General features: G+C 40.3%; 1 protein-coding gene across 1 annotated transcript in view; it reads left to right on the top strand.

Annotated features, from left to right (window-relative positions):
* The window catches only part of LOC126427059 (putative sodium-dependent multivitamin transporter), a 69616-nt gene that overhangs the window by 29796 nt on the left and 15176 nt on the right, over positions 1-24644 (top strand). Inside the window, exons 2-4 of the mRNA XM_050089239.1 lie at positions 12496-12642; positions 15890-16114; positions 19882-20033. Of these exons, the coding sequence (XP_049945196.1) occupies positions 12496-12642; positions 15890-16114; positions 19882-20033 (524 nt within the window). The remainder of the gene's footprint in view (positions 1-12495; positions 12643-15889; positions 16115-19881; positions 20034-24644) is intronic.

Genomic DNA, 24644 nt, shown 5'->3' with positions numbered 1-24644 from the left:
CAATAGAAATCATAGAACAAAATCTCTCATCCCACAGCAACCTCACCACAGACGCAATAAAAGAAATAACAGATATGCTCAGACTGACAACTGAACAAAACTACTTTCAGTTTGAGGAAGAATATTATCTACAAACTGATGGACTGCCCATGGGATCCCCAATATCAGGAACACTAGCAAACATTTTCATCAGTCACCTTGAAAATCAGATATTTGATAAGATAACCACAAATGAAAGTTTCAAAATCATATATTGGTACAGATACGTGGATGACATTATTTGTTTGGTAGACGAGCCAAGTGAAAAAATAGATGAACTCCATTCAGAAATAAACAAAGCTCATAAGAACATAAAATTCACACTTGAAAAAGAAAAAGAAAATCAAATAAATTTTCTTGACATTACAATTAAAAAAGAAAATGGAAAACATACATTTAACATCTTTAGAAAACCAACAGCCACGGACACAATAATACATTCCACATCCAACCACCCCCAAAACCAGAAATTTGCAGCACTAAGACACATGTTACATAGATTAAACAGAATCCCACTCAGTAAGAGAAACTATGAACAAGAAATGAACACGATCATACAAATAGCTAGGAACAACGGGTATGACACACATGTGGTACACAGGCTAAATCAAAAAATAAAAACACAAATAAAAAACAAACACAACATTTCCACAATACAAAAGAACTCACAAGCTGAAAACTTACAAACACACTCAACAAACACACACAATGACAACACCACACAGAGAAGAACCAGATGGTACACCATGACCTACACACATAAACTAACACACAGAGTTGCAAACATCCTAAAGAGACAGGGCTTCAAAATAGCATATAAGCCTGGGCAAACCCTTCAATCACAACTAAGCCAGCCAGCTACCAAGAGGGACAAATTCCAACAATCAGGAATATATAAACTTGAATGTCAAAGTTGTGATGCAGTATACATAGGCATGACATGCAGGAATTTTGAAACAAGATACAAAGAACATATCAGATGTTGGAAGTATGAAACAAACCATTCCACATTTGCAGAGCATTTAAAACACCACAACCATCATCCTACAAACATGGAACAAGAAATGAAAATAATGAGAATAAGCAACCATGACAAACATCTTATACAAATGCAAGAAAACTTCCACATCCAGAAAGCCATAGCAGAAAACAAACATGTGATAAATGAACAAACACACATCAGCACAGGCTCCTTACTACACTTAATAAAGGAAATGATAACATAAAAAAAGTATATAACACCAAAATACACACACACACACACACACACACACACACAGCCCCCCACCCCTCCAAAAAAAAAAAAAAAAAAAAAAAAAAAAAAAAAAAAAAAAAAATGAATAACACCAAAATACAGACAGATACACATACACAGCACAAAAAAAAAAAAAAAAATGTATATATATATATGTGTATATATATATATATATATATATATATATATATATATATATATATATATATATATATATCACACCAAATCACACACACACACAGGACATAAACAAAAATAAATAATTAAATATAATAAAATAAAATAATATAACATCAAAAAATACACACACACACACACACACACACACACACACACACACACACACACACACAAATGCATACAGGAACAGACCACAGATACTTCGATAGTTACACTCATAAGTTTGGCAGTAATATTCGATCTTTGGCAAAAACATTTGACAGTCGGCAACAGAAACCAAAACATTCCATTAATAAAAGCGTTCAGTGCATAGTGCTGTGGAATGCAGAAAAAACAGCAAATTGGCGCTCATAGGAAGACGAACAAGACCAAAAATGCAACAGGAGCGTAATATGTAGAAACTGTCTACGCAACCTGTAAGTACAGTTCAAAACATTACTACTTAATAGGAAATACCAACCACCAGAACTGTTTATAACCTATAGGCACAGTATCAAAAATGTAAATAAAATAGCTAACATATGTACATATTACAGGCCACTGATGATGCCTTGCAGAAAATAAAGGCGAAACGCGTATGGCACTAAAATTGTGTTTTATTCAGTTGCTGTCAGACGGTCCATAAGTGAAAATCATCAACATACCGAAGAAAAGAAATGTTGAAGACAGAAGAAATGAAGAGACAGGTACCGCGGCTGTATTGCTTTTACGTGCATCTAGGTGTTATGTTTGCTGTGCACAACCAAGGAAGATGATCTTTCATGAACTGATGTCAGGGTCTACCCATTCGGGAACTTTCTTAAGCAGGGAAACCTTGGAAAACCTCTTAAGCCTAGACCCCCAGCCTACGGTACATAGAAGATAGGAAAGCCTATAGAAGAAAAAAAATATAATTTTGAAATAGATCTCTAAAGGAAAGACAGGGATCAATTTGTATCACGATTTGGAGAAGAGTGCTTTGTGCCTCTAGCAAAAAAAAACGTTTTACAATAAATAACGTGAATTCTCGTTTTACAATCTTGTTTCTTGGACAATATCTTGCGGTGCTAAACTCCTCCGGGTCTTGCATGTCCCCGACGTCCACATTTGTAGTCGTTCTTCTACGCGGCCCCCTTTGTAGTTGATCTTCTACGCGGCCCATAATGGGAAGAGTAGAAGGGACAGGGGGATACTCGAATTCACATGCAACATTCATTCCAAAAGAATTAGTAATGACCAAAAGGGAAACTCTTCCTGTAAGAGAACTGGTTAGGTTGCACCGTCCAAGATTCTCCTTTTTGAAAGCAAAATCCTTATGGCTTCATGGATCCTTTTTGTTACGACGTACTTCAAGGAATTCAACCATTAACTCATGATGTTGCCAAAAGCATCATCCGATTTACTCTCGTTTGAATACTCCTTTTGACTTTGCTTCCCCACTTGTGCTTATAAGTCCAAAAGTTCTAACGGATTTTCAATCACTGATTTGTTCTTCGTAATTTAAAGGATTCATGTAACTTACTATAGATTTTGGATTCAAATCATCGAATAATGGAAAGTGTAGTTCATTTTATACCAAGACATCATCCATATTTACTTGATAAGTCATATAATTTAGCTATACTCAAAACTTTTTATTCTAAATACACATATTTCTACGCTTGAGTGCTGAAATGTAAAAGTTATTAGCATTGAGGAATGCGGATTCACTTCTTCCATTTACTCTCTGATTCATACGGTGTTCATCCATGCTCATATATGGAAATGGATTTTTCACACAAAATTCCCAAACGAACACGAACCATTAAATTACTACTGAATCTATGAATATTACTTTCTTTAATCATTCATTAATAAATTAAGAACTCTTAACTTCTAATTATAACACCTATTTCTTTTAAAGTTCAACATGAATCCGTTTATCCTCGCGTTTGGTGCGAGTCTCTTACAAAGCATATCTGTATCGTCTATATCGATTTTAACTCTCGCGCCGACGTCAACTGTTTTGCGCGGGAAATTATCTTTGCGGCGTTAACCGTCACTCACAATTCACTGCCACAACACATCCCTTCACACGTTTACACATCTAAGCGTTCACATGAGATTATATATGAATATTCACTCGGAACCTCTTTTGATTATTCAACTTCATTTACGGGAAACATTTCATTCTTCTTGACGGTCAGTTAGATCTTTAATCATTCTTAATGACATTAGCAATGCTAAAGTTCTATGTTCACCCAAACCACAGGTGAAGCCTATCTCCACTATCTTCTTTACAACACTTGATATTAATAGTTAGTCACTATTTCTATACTCTATGTCACTGATTAACTATTTCAATTTAAAGGTTTCTATCACTACACACACACACAGTTTATTATTATGTTTTTTACGAGCGTTCATTTCTGTCACTCGGAACACCATTCCTCACTATCTTCTAAACTTCATTATATTTTTTTAAGTCGTTATGAGAAAATAACCCTTTTATTTTATTCGATCCCGGGTATGCTAACAGATAAGCCCCCGGATTCGGAATTTGTAGGATAATGTATGGTCCAGTATATAGTAACTCCCATTTCTTTATACTTTTCTTTATTACGGATGATTTGGTATGTCGTTTAACTAGTACCTTCTCTCCGACATGGTATGTCTGTACCCTTTTGATTAATTTGTCATATCGTTGTTTTCTTTGATCAGCCTTTTTCGTCATATTTATGATAGCTTGTCTTATTTTTTCTTCCCAAGGCATCTCAGTTTCCTGAGTTTTGGGGATATGGTCAGTCCAGAAGTTTTCCTCTTTTGCTCCGAACATCAATTCACAAGGTGTATATCCAGTTGAGTGGTGGGGCATGTTATTGTATATCTGCTCAAACTCTTCCACATAATTTGCCCACGCAGTTTGCTTATTATGGCAATACGTCCTCATAAATCGATTGAATTCTCTAAAAATCCTCTCAACCAAATTGCCTTGTGGGTGGTAAAATGATGTTAGTATATGTTTCACACCGACTTGAGACAAAGTCTGCTTCCATCGGAGTCCCGTGAATATTTTAGCATTGTCTGTTATGATCGCCTTAGGTGTACCAACATGTGGAAGATAATCCCTTATTAATCTTAATACAATTACTTTGGCTGTAGCCGCCTTTATCGGGTACAGCTTTACATATTTCGTACACACATCGAGAAATGCCAACACATATTTAACGCCACCTCTTGAAGTGGGTAACGCTCCACACAGATCGCACGAAATTAATCCTTTTGGTTCTTGTACTAATATAGAGCATAACGGATGCTTAGTCCCTTTTGAATCCGGCTTTGTTTTTTGACAGATTATGCATCTCTTTAAGACCTCATGCACTCTGTGCTTTATGTTGGGAAAATAACAGTACCCACTTATCTTGTCTGCACATTTTGTCGCACCGAAATGTCCCCAGGTTAAATGAGTGAACCATACAAGTTTCTCTATTTGCGCGTCAGGTATACAGACACACCAACGGACTTTGTTTGGCCTTCCACAGCGGAAAAATAATACGCCATTTACCAGCTTGTAATAGTTTGCCATCTGATCCGAAGGTTGCTGTTGTAACCTTTGAATGACACTTCCCCATTGAGCATCCTTTTTCTGTAACTGGGCCATATGCACACACAAATTGACGTAGTACGTCTTAAATGGATTTTCCTGCAGCAGCAATACAGGGAATTCTGAGGAATTATTTACTTCAATCTCTTTTGTTAAACCCTGCGGTGACCTTGATAGAGCGTCAGCAATAATGTTTTGCTGCCCTGAGACATGTACGATCTTAAACTGGTATTGTTGCAGAGCGAGCGTCCATCTAGCCAGCCTGGGGTGTAACAGTTTACACGTTTGTAAAAAGGTTAATGATTGGTGATCGCAATATACGATAGTCTTCGACCCATATAAATAATAATGAAATTTTTTAAATCCCCAGACGACCGCAAGAGCCTCTAATTCTGTCGTCGTGTACGTTCGTTCCCAGTTGGACAAAACACGACTAGCAAACGCAATAGGACAAAAGGTAAGCTGTCCATTTATCTTGCGTACTTGGAAAAGGCACACTCCAAGACCCACATTTGACGAATCTGTTGACAAGTAGAATTCCTCTTGCATGTCCGGATGGTACAAAAGCGGTGCATTTACTAATTGCTTCTTTATCTCTTCAAATGCTTCTTGACACTCTAATGTCCAGAGCCAGGGCACATCCTTCTTCAGCAAACTATTTAGAGCTGCTGCATTCATGGCCTGATTCGTTATAAATCTTCTAAAAAATGAGGCAAGACCCATAAACCCTTTTAATTGCCTCCTATTTCTCGGTGTTGGAAACTTACTAATCGCAATTAGCTTCTCCTTGGTTGGTAAAATTCCCTTTGCGTCAACTATATGCCCCAGGAACTTGATTCTGTTTAGTGCAAAATGGGATTTCTGTAGGTTAGCAGTTATTCCCATGGTTTTGAACACGTCCAACACCCGACTCAGTAAGGTAATATGCTCCTCCCAGGTCTTCGATGCAATAAGCATATCATCAACAAATACTGTTATCCTGCTTCTTAGTTCTGGGCCTAGAGCATAATCTAGAGCTGCTATAAAGATTCCAGCAATAATGTTGAGTCCGAAAGGAACTACAGTAAATTGGTAACTTCTTCCGGCATAAATGAAAGCTGTATATTTCCTTGATAACTCATCCAGCTTGACCTGCCAATACGAACTCCGCAAATCGATGCTCGTCAAATATTGGACATCCTGGAACTGTTGTATCAGTTCATCTATGTTTTCCGGATGTGTTCTTACTGGAATTATGATTTTATTTATTTCCCTGGCGTCGAGTACCAGTCTCACAGTTCCATTTGCTTTTGGCACGACCAACAATGGGGAGCAGTATGGGCTTGTAGAGGGTTCGGTCAAACCCAATTTCAACATGCGATCTATTTCTTTTTGAACTTGAGCCTTTAACCTCCAGGGAACAGGATAGAAAGTTCTACAATACGTTTCGTGTGGCTTAACGTAGAGATGGCATATGTATCCCTTAATAACTCCTGGCCTTTCGTCAAACACGTTTTCATACACTAATAATAATTCTTTGAGCTGCTTCTTCTGCTCTTCAATAATGCAGTCGGATTCATTTAACTTCTCATACACTAATTGACCGAAATCTCCTTTGACTTGGAACTCATTATTCACGTACTGTTTAGAATTTTGTGCAGTCCTGATTACTTGCACACTGTTCCCACTATTATATTTTCTGGTAAGGCTTTCCTTTTTCAACAAGTCCAACTCAATTTCTTGTTTATTTACATTTAACCAAATTTTTCCTGTTTTAAAATCTATTCTGCATCCGTATTGACGTAGGCTGTCGACTCCTATAATGCAGTCTACCACCAAATTTTTCACAACAAGGAATGTGCTTAATATTGCTACATTTCCGACTTCTACACTAAGTAGTGACTGCACTTTTACATTAGCCGATCTAGCCCCAACGGCGCCTATTATTCTGCAATTTTAAACTGGAAAAATTGGTACTCGTCTTATATTTCTGATCTTGTTGAATAGAGCCTCCGAAATAACATTCGTGGTTGCAGCTGTGTCCAAAACCGCCACTATAGGTACAGTCTCCAAAATGACTTGCACTTCGGCTACTGCCACCTGTTCCTTATCCTCATCTTGGAGTTCTAAGTCCTCGGTCAATTCATCTGCCAGTAATCGTCCATCATTATACGTTAGCATGGGCACACATATCCTGTTGCCCCTCAACCTATTGTTGACCGCTCCTCCGGGGCACGAGTGGGTCCTTACAAGTTTGTTGGATTTTGATTCGCCTGGTGGTTGACATTGTCCATCACTTCGGTAATTACCGGTTGATTCGTAGATGTCCGTCCCCACTGATGTTGGTTATTTGAATCTATTCCCCCCCAGTTGATTCCACTTTCTATTACTGTTATTGTTCCAGGCTTGCGGTCTGAAATTCCTTTCGTTCCCCCATACGGGATTGTATCGTTTCCCATTCCTGTTGTTCCTTGGATAGCCCCTCGCAAGACTATTGCCGGTATTATTATTGAGATTTTGAGGGGTTTCTCCACTATTTATCGATCTCTGTGCGTTCCCTTGCCTACCATTTGGCGGAGGTTCTATCTCCCTATATTGGAATCTGTTGTTACGGGCTTTCTGGTTGTTCTCTTCTATAATGTCTATATGGTCTAACGTCGTGAGGAACGACTCCAGGTCTTTATCGTTCCCGTAAATTAATTGATTCCGTATACTAGTTGGTAGTCTTGCCTTAAGTATGTTTATTATGTCTGGCAAGGGCATAGGTCTGTCCCAATATCTAGTTTTATTTATATATTTTTCAAAATACTTCCTAAGGCTTCTTTTTGAAAAAGAGAACGGCTCTGGGTAGAGCACCTCCTGCCTTAGGCGTTCCTGTACCCCTTCTGACCAGAATTTTGCTAAAAACGCTTTCTCAAAATCGTCATAGGTCGAGCATACAGAAGTCATGTCCGAGGCCCAGATCGCCCCCGAACCTTGTATATACCCCGTAACGAAACTGATCTTCTGCCACTCCGACCAATTTCTGGGTAGCACTCCTCTAAAACTTCGAATAAAAACAATCGGATGGACCCCCCTTTTATCAGTGTTAAAAATCTGAAATTGCCGATGCTTTATCATTTTTTCTTCGGCATGGCAAAGGCTTTCGTAATCTCCGTCAGATAAAACTTCACGCAAACAACTAGCTCGTGGCAATTTAATATTTGAGTTACTTACACAAGTCGGTATTGTGTACGAATGTGCAGTAACTGGCTCTATAGTCGCTGCCAACTTTTGCTGCTGGCCTGTATTCATTTGTTCTGAGCCTTGTTATGAAACGCGTATCGACTCTGCTATCGTTTGTTTCCAATGCTCGAAATCAGCCCCTAACTGCTGTCGCACTTCCTCAAGTCCTTTCGCAAACAAATTCTCTTCCTGTTTGCCGCATAGACTCTGGAATGCTGCTTTAACATTTTGCTCAACGTTTTCACACATTAGCCTTTTGTTTTCTAATGTGATTTCGGATAATTTACCCGTTAATACATTAATCTGATGGTCTATAACCTCTTGACGTTCTGTCAGATGTTCCACACTTTCCTTTAGGTTCGTCTGCGTACGTGCCAATTCAGGAAGTTGCGCAATTGCACATGACATGGCATCTTGCTTTTGTACTAACTGCGGAACCATTTCCACCTGTTCCCGTACGGTATCTATCTTAATAGCCACATACTCCTTCATTTCTACACGTACGCGGTGAGTAGATTCCTCACATTGAGCTTTCACCAATTCTATTTGTGCAGTTAATTTTCGTTCCGTCTCTTCGGCCTGATCTTTAAGTTCCTTTGTCTTCGCCTCTATCCGCTGCTCTAATTCGGAAAAACTGTCGTGTAACTGCTGCTTAATCTCAGCTTTCAGATTTTCCTGCCCCTCAGTAACTGAGGCTAATTTCGCATTCAAATCATTTTGCCCCTCGGTAACTGAGGCTAACTTCGCATTAATGTCGGTTTTCATATTATTCATGCTCTCGGTTATCATCTGCATCTGTCTCATGATAATTACGAATGGATCTAATCCATGTTGCATACTTGCTGTTACATCTCCAGCCGTGTCTACCGGGTGTTCTATTGCACTATCTGTAGCGATCGGTTCTACAACACTTCTTACTACATCACTATTATCCGTGCTCACAGCTGAAGGCTGTTGCGTGTTGCTCTGCTCTGCTTGACTCATCTTAAACATTGCCCTAGTTAAAACCATATAAATGTTCTACAGTCAATATGTATATATCTCCCTTCACACAACAATACTTCTGTGGCTACTTTCTTATAGTACTTATACAGGTAAATGCAACTAGTGCAGGTCAATCAAACTACGTCTGGTGTGAACACATTTAGTAAATGTTCAAATCTACGTCTACTTCCTCAATACTAGCAAGCTTTAATAAAAAATTATAGATCTGGCCTTTTTTCTGCGCCCAGCGTGCTGCTTTTATTTGTAGATCCACTTAATTTTCCTGTGAGTATTTCTTCTCTTTTCCAAGTTAAGTTATCTCGTCGTAGTTCACATGAAACAGAGAACAAAATTATTTTAACAACGTCCAAAAACGTGTCCTGTCACGGATTGGCCATTATAATGAATTCTACTCTACTTTTTAAATGATGAAAGTCTATGTGAATGCAGCTTGCCGCTAACTTGGTGTAATGTTTTGTCTGTACAGAAGTGTATCTGTCGCCTTTATTGCTCTTTCACTTTCACACATAAATCAGTACAATAAAGTCAGGGCTTCGTGTTTTCTAATTAGGCTGATCCGTGAAAAGACACACAAACAATTATGCTAATGGAGGATTCTGTGTAAATTCTCGAATTCCATTCGCGCTCTCTCTCTCTCTCTCTCTCTCTCTCTCTCTCTCTCTCTCTCTCTCTCTCTATCTGTCCTTTATCTGTGTACAGTTTAAATATATTAATTACGTGAAATCAGCCTGGTAGAATCTCTGGTGGAGCCCTTCGTCTTAATATTCAGCGGCTGGCTTGCTAGAAAAGATCTTTGCATTTGTTATTATTATTAAGCGCTGCATTCAGTTGGGAAAAATCGATCGTTTGAACAATTCGTTCAGTTCACGACAGATCTAAAATTTCAGATGTGGACGAAGCCTTTTTGGACGATTTATAAAAACTCAGAGATTGCAGGCTCTCTTCGTCACAGCTGAAACTTCCCAATTAATTACAGGGCCAAGACAATCTTCAATGATTCAGACAGGGAACTCATTCGTCATTCACTCTAGAATAAAATGGTCACAAACCTTATTTCTGAGGCAAATTGTATATTGAATCCATTTCCGTACATGTTCCGTTTTCTGTTGGTTCCAAGTCTCATGTAATTTGCTTTTACAGGTTTTTCTTTCTCTTTACCTATCATGCTAGCGGCACAAACTTTCCTAACTCGCTTTAGAGCGAAGAAGAGTAAAAAAAAAAATCTCTTTTAGCAATCCGACAACCTTCCAACCGATACTTCCGAAGCTCTTCCCTTCTCTCTCTATAATAACCATGGAGCATACATTTCTGTACCTCTGTTGTTCCAAAGAATAAACGTACTAGAAAAATACCTTGGCGTCGACGAGCTGTCGGCGCATATATTACTAGAAAATCTGATCAGATACTTTTGAAACATAAATACATGTGGATGATTTGGTTGACCATTATTAATTATTGCGTGGTAGAGGGTAATTTTCCGTGGGGAGATTACAGGTGCTGCTCATGCATGGTTGTTTACATCTTTAGGCACTTTTAGTGGAGCTCTGAACAGTCAAAGGGACTGTGTCTGTGATACAATATTACAATATCCACAGACAATATCTGTCTTCAGGAGTTCTGGGAACCGGGGTGATGCAAAGCTTTTTTTGATGTGTGTATATGATTTAATATACAGTTTGGAAGTTAGGAGATGAGGTACTGGCAGAAATAAAGCTTTGAGGACGGGGCGTGAGTCGTGCTTGGGTAGCCCAGGTGGTAGAGCTTGGTAGAGCACTTGCCCACGAAAGGCAAAGATCCTGAGTTCAAGTCTCAGTCCGGCATACAGTTTTACTCTGCCAGGAAGTTTCATATCAGCGCACACTCCGCTGCAGAGTGAAAATCTCATTCTGGAAACATATATTACTTGCCATATCATCCTATTAGAAATATCTTTAAAAACAGTAGTTTTGAGTGCATTTTTGAATGGATATTTTAAATATGTATTTTTATAATGTATTTTGAAAGATATTTTGATTTTTACAGATTTACTTGTATGTTCCTCTCGTGCTGTCATATCTATGTCATTGTTTACTGCTGTACTTTAAACACAAGTTTAAGTACTATAGTAGAGCCACATTAATCTTTAGGCCTGTCAGCCAACTTTAAATGTAAATCACCATACTGGAAGGAGAATATGTACTTCATGTGATGTCAGTGTAAGTTTCCTGTATTGCCTCAATTTTTATCTTTTACAGTGTATATTCTGATGATGCTCTTGTTAATCTGAAGAGTGAAACCAGTCAATACAACAAAAAAAGTGTGACTTGTAGCTGTTTTCAAAAATTTAATTTGGATATTGCATAATTAGAAAATCTGCCCAAATGGAAACTCAATATGAGGCCTCTGCAGGTGCTGATAACGCTTCTCACATGATTATGCAGCTTCTCTGTCTCCTTCACAGTGACCACTTAATGTCCTAATCTGTTCATGCCTTTTTTATGTTGTACCAGACCTGGTAACAACACAAAACATAAAAAACAGTAATGCACTCTTATGGCCATTCTACCTGTTGCAGGTGTGTGTGTGTGTGTGTGTGTGTGTGTGTGTGTGTGTGTGTGTGTGTGTGTGTGCGCGCGCGCGCGCGCGTGCATGTGTGTGCGCGTGTACATGTGTGCATGTATGCATGCTCTGTTACATTAACATCTGATCAGTCTTCAGAGTGCTTCACTTTCTTGGCCAGGCAGTGTATATAATTATTACTCTTGACTCCAGTAAAACTTACAGCAATATCATAAACTTTCTTTCCGATTTTTCACAGTAAATAGGTATCTAGGTATCTAATTAAATTAGATGCTTTATTTCAGTAACAAATTTGGTTCTTGTTACATAATTTAATAGGTAATTTGAGATAATTTTGTGATAGAGCAAGGAGTACTGGTAGTCTTGCGTGAAGTTTGAAAAATACTGGAGAGGCACTGGCAATAGTCAGACTGTGAGGACGGGGTGCCAACTGGACCAGGGTAGTTCAGCCAGGAAGAGCATTCCACTGAATGGTGACATTTCAGGTTTGAATCCTGGTCCGAACCAAGTTTTAGACTGCTAGGAAGTTCCAAATTACAATGCAGTTGTGGTAATTGAACTGAGAGGTATTTGACAAGATATCAGGCAGATGTCGGTCCATCCTGTGTTTACCCGAGTCAGCGCTGTCACGGTCTCCTGTGCTGGATGTAATGCAGCTACCCTCGGAATGACAGGAGCACTTCATTTGCAGCTGATGCCGTTGTATGTGGTGGACACAATGAGCGGCATGCCGGGCTTGCCGGGCCTCTTCGTCGCTGGCATCTTCAGTGGTTCCCTGAGCACTGTCTCGTCGGCCGTCAACTCGCTGGCTGCCGTCACATTGGAGGATTACTTTAAGGTGAGGCCTACTGCAGCTGCGATGAGAGGAATATGTGGGCTATGGGTGGATGGATGTCATATGTCCCTGTATTGAAAACAGTTGATGTATGGTGTTTGTGCACATGTGTGTGTGTGTGTGTGTGTGTGTGTGTGTGTGTGTGTTTGTTTTTAAATGCATTAACTGGATGGGCCGACTTTCTTATTTGTTTTGAATTGTAGATCATTTTTGTTGTCTGGAGCCTGGTTTGCGCAGGAGAAGATACAGGAGAATGAGCATCTGCCAAGAAATGTTCTGTCTTTTGTAAATGGTACGTAAGCGAACAGCCTTTGATTACATTTGGTTCACAGTTACTTACACTCTCACTTGTTCCACTGGTTGAATTGGAGTGAGTGATGGAGTGGTCTGGAAAAAAAACCAAGTAATGTTGGTGATACAGCACTATATGTATCATATATGCTTCTGGGAGCCAAGTGATCCACACAACAAATGCGAAACAAAAAGAAATATGATAAGTAGATAGTTGCCAAAGCTCTTACAGGTCCAGCTGGGGATGTGAGAATGATGATAAATCCATTACATGCTTCTATCAGGTGAGAACGGAGCCAATAAGTACAAGCTTTCTTGTTTCTTCTTGTTAAAAAGGAAAAGCATAACATAATTCTGCAAAAGTAAACAAGTATGAATGTGTGTCTATTGTGCTGACTAAACTAAAAATGTACAAAATATTTTATCATTCTCTCTGCTTAAGAGCATGGTAGCTGTAATTAAATTGATGATGCCTGTCATTTTAGAGGTTTTTAATGTTAGACCTGAATAAATAAATATCTTTTTCATTGATTATGCAATCTCTCTTCTAGCTCATTTGACACGTTTACATACATTTGATGCGTCATTAATCATACTTTCACATTATAATCATTATAAGTAGTAGCGCGCATGATAATGGGATGTTCATGCTAGAACACTTGTCTCATTAAATTTAATTTCATGATTCCCATCTCGAAAAACATGCTCAGCTACGGCCGATTTTTTGATGTGTCCCAAGCGACAGTTTCTTTTATGTTCAGCTAAGCGTGTATTTACACTTCTTTTCGTTGTTCCAATATATACTTGTCCACAACTGCATGGAATTTTGTATACCCCAGGTGTTGCTAGGGGATGTCGGGCGTCTTTTGCAGTTCTTAAATATTCCTTAATCTTCTTGGTGGGTCTGAAGATTGTTTCGATCCCATACTTGGCCAGAACTTTCCCGACACAGTCCGTAACCTTATTAATAAATGGTAGGAAAACTTTTCCAGTAGGTGACCATTGTTGCTCTGGACATAGCTGATTTTGTTGGCTCTGGCCACCAAGGTTTTAATGACACCTCTTTTTTGCCTAGGATGATGGTTAGATTCCTTGTGAAGGTATCAATCCGTGTGAGTGTTCTTTCTATATACTTTGTGGCCCAGCATCCCATCCACCCGTTTAATTACCGACACATCCAGGAAATTGAGTTGACCATTGCTCTTTTTCTCCATCGTAAACTGTATCTTCGGATTAATGCTGTTCAGGTGCACCAAGAAGACATCCAACTCTTCTTCACCATGAATCCACACTACAAATGTGTCATCAACATAGCGGTACCATTTAGCACGCTTTTTACTGGCAGTCTGCAGCGTTGGCTGTTCGAAGATCTCCATAAATAAATTGGCAACAGCTGGGCTGGGAGGGCTTCCCTTAGCCACCCTGTCGATCTGTTCATAAAACTAGTTATACTGGAAATAAGTTGTCGTCAGGCAGTGTTTAAATAAAGCCACTATGTCAGTCGTAAAAATATCTGCTATATATGAAATAGCTTCGTTTACAGGCACAATGGTAAACACTACATCGAAGCTCACAAGAATATCACTTGGGCTGATGTTAATCTCCCTCAGTTTTTCAATAAAATGCGCCGAGTTGTTAATGTAACTGTCGGTTCTGCCGATGTGTGGTTGCAGCAAGCAGGTGAGATATCTGGCCACCTCTTGTGTCGGAGATCCTATGGCACTCACAATTGGTCTCAACGGGACCTGTGGTTTATGCACCTTTGGGAGTCCAAAAAGTCTTTGTGGATAAGCTTCGTTTTGCAGAGTTGTTTTTTATCATCCAAAGAAAGAGAAGATTGTTTCACCAGTTGATTGGTATTTCTCAATATTTTGGTTGTAGGATCCTTCTGAAGCTTTTTGTACATAGTGGGATCCAAAAGGTCACTAATCTTCTTGTGATAATCTTCGGTGTTCAGCAAAACCGTAGCATTTCCTTTATCAGCTGCAAGTACAATAATGCTCTTACGCGCATTGATCTCCCTCAGTGCCCTCCTTTCCGATTGAGACAAATTGCTGGTAGATGGTTTCGCTTGGCGTAATATTCTGGCTGTTTCAGTCCCGATTTCATTCGCGGAGTGCGATGGTAACAAACGGATCCCTGCCTCCACATTCGCTATAATGTCCTCCGTAGGAACCTTTAGTGGCGTGACTGGAAAGTTGCCTCCTTTCGACAGAACTGAATGTTCCTCTTTTGTTAATTCTCTCCCAGACATGTTAATCACAGTTCGAGAGTTGCCAGCGACTGATGTTTCACCTCTGCCTTTCTGTAGGCCATCGAATTTCCTCTTTTGCCTATTAGTTGCCATTTCTGCACTGAGGTCCATGGTCCTGAACCATAGACAGTCCACCTTCCAGTCATAACACTGCATTATGTTACTGATGTATAAATGGAGATGTAAGAGCTTACTGCTAGTTTCCGCTAGTTCTCGCCGCTTATGGTGAATTCGTTCAGATATCGCTGAGACTGCCATCCGTGCTTCTTCACAGAGCAGGCAAGCCACCGACCTCCACACTCTGTTAACTGGCACAGACATTAAACACCTTGTCACCGACTTTAGATTCCACCACCCTTCGACCACTGTCCATAGATGCTAATGACGGTAGTACGGCAAAATCCAATGAGCTGTGCAGTTTCCACAGTGCTCGTAGCCACTTGTTCTCACATCAGATACCTACAGTGCACCAGGCTGCACTGAATCTGGCAATAGGCAGCGGCCTCACAATTTTGGCCTATCGGTGTAAACACGGATTACTGTCACGATACCGTGAGCAGACTGCCGAGAGACCACCGCCGGAACATTGCGGAGACAGGTATCGGTTCCCGTGTTAGTGCAGGGGCTCTGCGTACGTGGTCGCTAGCCAGCTGTGCGATTGCCATTCGTGACGAAACGGTGACGCAGTTTTGCGGTGTTCGGCAGCCACTGTACGTGCGGTACCGGGGCCACCCGCTGGGGGAGTCGCGGTCGCCGCTTGTGGGGAAGCTGCTGGCACTGGTGTTCGGACTGCTGTTTCTGGGACTGGCTTTCATGGCGCAGTTCCTCGGTGGCGTGCTGCAGGCCAGCCTCACGATATTCGGCGCCGTCGGTGGACCCGTGCTCGGCTTCTTCTCGCTCGGCATGTTCCTGCCCCACGCCAATGAGCCGGTACGTACTCCTCGTCCTGCTGCCTCGCCAGAGACTCTGCTAGAGAGGTCTGGTGTGTAGAACTGGGATGCCGAGGTATACCGGTAGTGAACTCTCTTATCTATTGTTATTGGCACTGTGATGAAATAACTGAAGTAAAGCAGATGAGACATAGCAAACCTGACAAACTCCCACAGTGATCTGTTTGTACCATTACCCCTCAGTGTTCCCAGAAGTACATACAAGAGACGACATGAGACCTGTTTTTCTGTCAGTGTTGAAATAAATGATTTTGTTTTATCTGCCATTCAGTGTTAATTCATTATCAGGGTTTGTTGTGGCTTGCACAAGGCATCTACAGATGCGGAAGAGATTTTAGGGTTCAAATTTCGTTGTGTGTACTATATTAAAGGATCTGTAACAGGCAGGTTACTTCTTTTCTCCACATTTCATTCAATCTTTACTGATAATTTACATCTATATTTCTACCATACACATCACTGTGAAGTGCGTAACAGATGGTATGTCCCACTGTACCAGTTATTAGGATTTCTTCCCATTGCATTCACGTACGGACTGCAGGAAGAATGATTTTTGAATGCCTCTGTTCATGCAGTAATTATTCTAATCTTACCCTCACAATCCCTATCTGAATTGTCGCATCCTGTACAACACAATGCACCTTGCCTTTATGCTACACGGAAACTTACTTCCAAAACATGTCAGACTGTAACTGGTGCTGCTCGCCAAGGGTCAGTGGGTCCAAAACATCCAAAGATATTGCTTGCTGTAAGTATCAATCACATCGTAAATATAAGCAACTTCTTGCATATTTCATTTATAATTAATTTTTAATTTTTGTAGTTCAGTATCAGCCCGCATCTCGTGGTCGTGCGGTAGCGTTCTCGCTTCCCACACCCGGGTTCCCGGGTTCGATTCCCGGCGGGGTCAGGGATTTTCTCTGCCTCGTGGTGGCTGGGTGTTGTGTGCTGTCCTTAGGTTAGTTAGGTTTAAGTAGTTGTAAGTTCTAGGGGACTGATGACCATAGATGTTAAGTCCCATAGTGCTCAGAGCCAGTTCAGTATCCAATATTAATGCCAACAGTAGTAGTAATTGTGGTGATGGTGAGGAGGAGGAGGGGGAGAATGTTTCTAGTTACATGAATGCACAAAATATGCATGACAGTTTTAAAATTACATTATTTGTGTGAAAATATTTTTCCTTATATAAATTTTTGTTAGTTTGTGTGTGAATGTTACACTAATTTTTTAATGTTGTAATCCAAAAAAATTGTGGAAGATATCTTGTTGTACCATAAAGGAAATTAGGAGTCTATCACATACTTCACTGATACTATTGAGCTGTTCCATTACATACTGAACATCACCAACAAACTGGTTACATACAGCTCTCCCCAAACACGTCATGTCTAAGCTGCTTAATGACTGCAACCTTCATCACTTGAACCTGCTTGCTGTGTTTGAGCCTCGGTCTCCCTCTGCAATTTCTGTCCCCCATACTTACCGTCCGTTACCAAACTGATGATTCTTTGATGCCTCCAGATGTGTACCACTCATCTGATCTTTTTTCAGGTATGCCACAATTATTTTCTCTCCATTTTGATTTGGTACCTCTTCCGTAATTATCCAAACAACCCACATGTCTCTTAGCATTCTTCTGTAGCACCCATTTTGAAAACGTTCTATTTTCTTTTTGTCTGTAGTGTTTATTGTTTTTGTCTAACTTCCATATAATGACACATTCCAAACAAATTCTTCCAGAAAAAACTTACTTAAATATGTGTTAGAAATTAAGGTATTTCTCTTTTTCAGAAAAGTTTCCCTTTCCCTCCTTCATCCTCTCTGCCCTCATTGTCACAATCAGTGGCTCCTTTTCATTCTGGTGTCCAGGTGAGCTACCCCTCCTTCTAACATTCCCCAATCTATCCATCTCTGTTCCCTGAGAAAGGAACTAATAGTGCCATAGTGCCAACTGCAATGATTAGCCCTTTTGCTTTAGATCGGTCTATAAAATAATTGTCAATTAGGATGAGCAGTACTCTGATAGATCCTTAAGTGTGAATAAATGAAAGATAAAAGGTATTATAAAAGGAGGGAACCTGATAGCACTCAGTTAAAAAATGGATGATAGCTTGTGTAGGCTTTCATATCACCTGTCCGAAGATAATACTAAGAATGATTATAAAATGAAATCTCGAAACCAGTTGTAGCAAAAGTTCTGAAAAACCAGGACTTGGGAGGGTCCTGAGAATATGCAATACATGTGTGAAGGGAAGGAAGGAAGAAAGAAAGAAAGGAAGGAAACATTAGTATTTAATCCAGTCAACATTGAGATCAATAGACGGAGCAGAAGCTCAGGATGTTCAAGGATGTGGAAAAAAATTTGCTATGCCCTTCCAAAGGCATCATCCTGGAGTTTGGCTGGATTCATTTTGAGAAATCATGGAAAACCTAAATGTGGATGACGAGACACAGATTTGAACTGTGGCCCTCCCAGGTAGGAGTCCAGCGTGCTAACCAATGCACCAGCTCGCTTTGTATCTGTAAAGGAATTGACGCATGAGACACCAGTTTTAGCCATGCAAGACTGCTATTCCAGTGTTAAGGTCAACTTACTGACCTGACGGCAGCCATCCGTGAAACTGAGACAGACATTGCGAGAATTGTAACAGCTCAGTATATGTCATATAACAGTTTTAGCTTACCGAACTTGCACATAAACATCTGCACCTTCTGCTGCTTGATAGTTGAATGTGGTGCACTGTTATTAAATGATATCCCAACACTGTGGAACAATGTGTTCGTTTCTCTTCACATTTATTAACACACAGCTCAGTTGATGGTCAGCTTTGTGAACTATAGAATGTCCGTATCTTTGCCGACATCATTAAGCGGCAGCAATCAGTAAAAAGTCCGCCAACACAAATGACACTGTTTTGCACTATTCCATTGTTGTTTCACAGTTGTGGGGCTATACCAATTCCTTCGTTTTTGCATCAGCTAGGTTGGTGATTGACATATGTCCAAGTGATTAGCAGTAACATAAAATAAACAGCGTGTTAGGAAACAAAAAAAATTCATGGGTCACGCACGAAAGTGACACAGATGGTGAGCTAGCAGCAAAACCCCCTAATGAAGCTGTTCCCTACGAGTTAATTAGTAATCAAATAATTGGTTGGTTGGGGTCTGATGCAGCTGTATACCATGGGTCATTACCGAGAAGTAACACCTATCCGTGGCAACAGATCGACGTAATGAAAGTTTATTTCATTATAGTTTAGTTAAGCAATGCTTTAGCAAGGGTATGTAAGTTTATTATACGGTTGTGTAATCAAACTAAGATTAAACAATGATTTTGCTCACACATCTTAATCTCGGTATCATAAAGACCACTACTCTTTACAAGTGTACAAAGTATACCGTATGCCAGCTTGCGTTACGAAAAATGGTGAACCCACTGCATGGTTAAGTTCGTTTCCCGTTGCTTCACTTTTAAGGGTAGTAATCAGTGACATTTTTCCTCGTTACTTTTCTTAACAATCGACACGAATTTCCCAAATACTTTGGTATCAGAAATGGCAGTATTAGTCTTGCCCAGATTGCATAAATATCTACAGATGCCCACGAGGCTTTCTCATCCTTCAGTTCTTTCTGCTCACCGTCAACTGAAAGAGCGACGTGAACTTTTCTCAGATGCCTGCAGACTCTTTTGACTATTTTTCATCCCCTCTTCCCACTGAGGCCTACTGCTACGTGACGGTGTTGCAGGGAGCCATAACGGGCCTTGCCACGGGGCTCACCTTCTCCATGTGGGTCGGCTTCGGCGTCCCCCGGCCGGACGCAGTAAGGCTGCCCACGAGGACGGATGGCTGCGACTTCAACATAACGGCCACACCGCCGCCGCCCACCCAGGACCCAAGGTTGGCCGCAGCATCTCCTCAAACATTTCCGCAGCGTCATAAATTAACACTGTACTTTTGGGTGCTCAGCAGAGTTGTCAGTTCCATTATTCCACACGATACTTCAACGACTGACGCAGTCATCTTCTTCAGTTGACGTGAGATGTATTGTTAAGTGTACCTGCTACCTGGACTCTCACAAAATTCAATTTTTTTCCCTTTTTTCGCACATTATATCACCTTTGCTATCACCTGCATGACATTAAAATATTTAGTTTATAACCTTGAAGGCACACATTCTTTTGATCCCCTTGGGGGAAGGTTTGAGTCATAAGTTGTTAGTTCCACACCTCACGGGTTCCATGCTACAGAGGAAAAACTTTGCTTATTGATATGTAATTTTTAATAGCACATAGAACCTGTTTTGGGGTCTGGATTCTTCTTCATAGATCTCATTTCTTAGTAACAGTATTATGAAAAGGATAGTTGCTACTCACCATATAGCAGATATACTGAGTTGCAGACCGAGCGAGGTGGCGCAGTGGTTAGACACTGGACTCGCATTCGGGAGGACGACGGTTCAATCCCGCGTCTGGCCATCCTGATTTAGGTTTTCCGTGATTTCCCTAAATCACTCCAGGCAAATGCCGGGATGGTTCCTCTGAAAGGACACGGCCGACTTCCTTCCCCATCCTTCCCTAATCCGATGAGACCAATGACCACGCTGTCTGGTCTCCTTCCCCAAACCAACCAACCAACCGAGTTGCAGACAGGCACCAGAAAATGAGTGTTTGGCCAACAAGACCTCATTGGGCGCACTTCCCCCCCCCCCCCCTTTCACACACACACACACACACACACACACACACACATAGACATGCAAATGGGGCTCACTCATGGATGACAGCAGTCTCTGTCTGATGAGGCCACAAACCAAGTCAGGTCTCAGTAGCCAGAGACTGCAATTATCTTTCTCATAATGTTATTACATTCCACACTGGATTTACCTTTTTTTTTTTAAAGAAAGTCATACGAGGGCTGTTCAGAAAGTAAAGTCCAATCAGTTGCAAAAAAGGAAACCACAGTGGAAGCCTGATGAAGTTTTGCACAGATCTGTAGGACAGTGTCTGTAATACACCTGTCGATTGCGCATCACGTCGCTCCCCACAGTTCTGAGTGCACAGTGAGCATGTAAAGATGCCCCAATTTGGAAGGGAAGGGGGGGGGGTGCAGAGAGATTCCCAAGGATTCCACCTAATGACTTATTTTGTACTAATTGGTCTATTTTGTTGAGTAATGGAGGGAAGTTCCCAGATTATAGTTCCTTACATGGGTGCTGAAAGACATGTTCCCATGTTCTCATAGAATATGACTTTGTTTTTGACTTGGAGATATCTTTTTGTAAAGAATGATGTTAAAATTTGTATCACACCACTATTTATAGCCGAGTTTGACTCCTAGCTCCTGCTGCACTGCTTCACATGTTTGTTTTACTGAGATGACACAATTTTTTCTGAAATACACATTCTCTTGGTGTTCCAGATATTTTGCTAGCTGGTATGTAGTGGGTCTTCTAAAGCCACCGTGTCCTGCTGTATGATTAAAATATGTTTGAATAATTGTTGCAATAAAAAGTCACACGTCTGTCTGTGGACACGATATGTAGAGTTGACTAAAAGAAATTGCAGGGCTCAGGCGCTAGAAATATTTCATTAACATAGTGAACAATAAATAGTTAAGAATAACACTCATCTTAAGTACATTGTTGTACTTGTTGTTCTTGCTTGCTGTCTGGAAAAAAATGGGGTATGATTTTACCAAAAGGGTGTTTGGATCTTGAAAACGTTTCAGAACAATATATCCTTCTCCTTCTTGGTCTCAGTATACTAGCACAATTCATTCATGCAATAAAATAGTCAAAAATGCATTTCTGTCATGTTCTCAGAATTATCTAATCAGGTATAAAATAAAATTCTTAAAAAAAAATAAAGAAATAAATAAAATAATAAATTTCAGTTTTTCAGATTTGTTCACACATAAACAATGTGTTTCACATGGGTGCAATGGAGAGAAGTTGCAGTTTTGCCTCCACATGTCTGATCATCAACACAGTTACAAAACGGGTTCCTTTCTCCACAGCTCACTGCCAACTACCTCCAGTTAGAGAAACATAAACCAAAGATATAAGATGGATTGTACAGTATCACTCATATCGGTATTTGTTCACAAATGGAATGTGTATAATACTTTAATCAAATAGTAATTGAAGTTTTGTTAAGCTTGAATAATCAATTAGTGTTAGATGCAATAAATTTAAAATGGGGTTTTAACAGTTTTAAATATTCATAAGACCAAAATTCTCTGCTGATAATTGATAAATGGGAACATAATTTTTCACATATGGTTATCAGTATTTCATCCTGGAAACTCAAAATACAAAGGCATAGGCTTTCAGAAATAAAGGAATATAGTTAAATGTGACATAAGAAACATGGGTCCCCAAACACCAAAATAAATCAATAAATTAAAACTAAGGAAATACACTTTGCTAGTGTTACAAAATATTATAATAACAAAAGATATATTACTTCATACATTAGTTCCAGCTATCCGATGTACTCCAGAACTACACAGGTGTAGGCTCATTGTACTGTGCCATTATTACGAACTATGGGCATTCCAGCAAAGCCTTCCTCGTGTAGTGTCATATCATGAGAGCACTGCTGCAGAATTATATCATCTACAAGTAGTGTATTGAAATAGAGGTCAGTTGGATTGGTACACTGAGTGGGCTTTGTAATCAACTCCTGAGATACAGGGGGGTGGGGGGGGGGGGGAGGTTACATACAAATAATTACTCAATATCTACTGAAATTAGTACGCCTGTATGGAAAATGGCATCCACAGTCTTTCACTCACGTCAACAAAGATAAGCAATGTGGCTTGCAATATTAGAGATGTGATGTGCTTCTCAGAAGGTCAAGTGTATGTAGCATATCTTACATCGGGCAGACTAGTAGAACAATTGAGAACAGGTTCACTGGCACACCCAACTAAAACAGCTTGGCAAATCAGTTGTTGCTGAGCAGTGCCTCTGATATAATCTCAAGCTGAAATGCTCTGAGGCCAGTGTCCTCGTGTAAACACAAAGTTTCTGGGACGCTGTAATTAAGGATTCTAGCAATACAAAGAAGTCCAAAAAGTTTAGTAAACTGGAATGGAGATAGCAGTTTAAATAAGGCTGGGCACCTTGCCCACCAGGGGTGGTAAACACTGAAGGCATTTGCATTTCACGGAATATCAGTGCGGTCTCTGAAAAACAAAAGAGGATCACAGTGTGTAACTGGCACTAGGAATCAGTCTCAGCTACGAATAACTGTGCGACGTAGACAGTGTTTCGGTCCGGTTGTAGGCCAGGCAGCAAGTGTGCATAGTGACCCAGCTAGCAGCTCCCAAAGGTGACGACTGTGTCTGTTGTTGAAATATCATACAGGAACGTGCATTTCACAACTCAGCTGATCACCTGGAAGCACAGTGTCAAGAGCTTCACTGTCCACGGTGGTGTCGGCCTGCAGTAGTAGTGGGGCAGTGAGGAGGTTGTGGACAGTGGGTGCCAAAAGTCACCAGAGCAGGCATGGAGCAGCTACTGCCACATCTCGTACACTTTCTACCTTCCATAGCATATAGGACTTATATTCATAAATCTTTTTAATAAAATATCGAGTAACAGTTCAGCGATAACTTCAGCCTGGGATAATGTTAGCCACAGATAATGCAGTGTCAACACCACAACCTGCCTTCCTTGGTTCTCACCTGGAACTAAAAGAGAAAATTAGTGAAGATCAGCTTTGCACTACCTGTCTTAGTTAAGGCTGTAGATCACGAGTGTGTAAAAAGAGCACCGATACTATTACACTAAACGATATAAGGATTGGTTCCAGTGTTTATCACCACATGTTCCCATTGCACACCTGGACATGCACAAAATGTGAACATATATTTTGTTATTTATTATTATTATTATTATTATTATTATTATTATTATTTGTTATTGCTGTTGTTGTGGCCTTCAGTCCAGAGACTGGTTTAATGCAGCTCTCCATGCTACTCTAGCCTGTGCAAGACTCTCCATCTCTGAGTAACTACTGCAACGTACATCCTACTGAATCTGCTTACTCTGTTCATGTCTTGGTCTCCCTGTATGATTTTTACAGCCCCTTCCCTCCCACCCCCACTTCCCTCCAGTACAGAATTGATCACCTGGTATCTCAGAATGTCTCCTATCAACCGATTCCTTCCTCTAGTGTGGTTGTGCCCCCCAACTGTATTTAGTACCTCCTCATTAGTTACACAATCTAGGCATTAAATTTACAACACTCTTCTATAGCACCCCATTTCAGAGGCTTCTAGTCTCTTCATGTGTGAACTCTATCTTCCGAACATGGCTACATACACTGATAAAAATAGCTTCAGAAGTGACTTCCTAAAGCTTAAATTGATAGTCAATTTTAACATAATTTCTCTTCTTCAGAAACGCCTTACTTGCCATTGCCAGTCTAAATTTTATGTCCTCTCTACTTCAGTCATCCTAAGTTATTTTGATGCCCAAATAACAAAACTCGTCTACTGTTT

The sequence above is a fragment of the Schistocerca serialis genome, chromosome 11 (assembly GCF_023864345.2).
Source record: "Schistocerca serialis cubense isolate TAMUIC-IGC-003099 chromosome 11, iqSchSeri2.2, whole genome shotgun sequence".
NCBI classification, from domain to species: domain Eukaryota; kingdom Metazoa; phylum Arthropoda; class Insecta; order Orthoptera; family Acrididae; genus Schistocerca; species Schistocerca serialis.
This window is presented reverse-complemented; position numbering and strand designations above follow the sequence as displayed.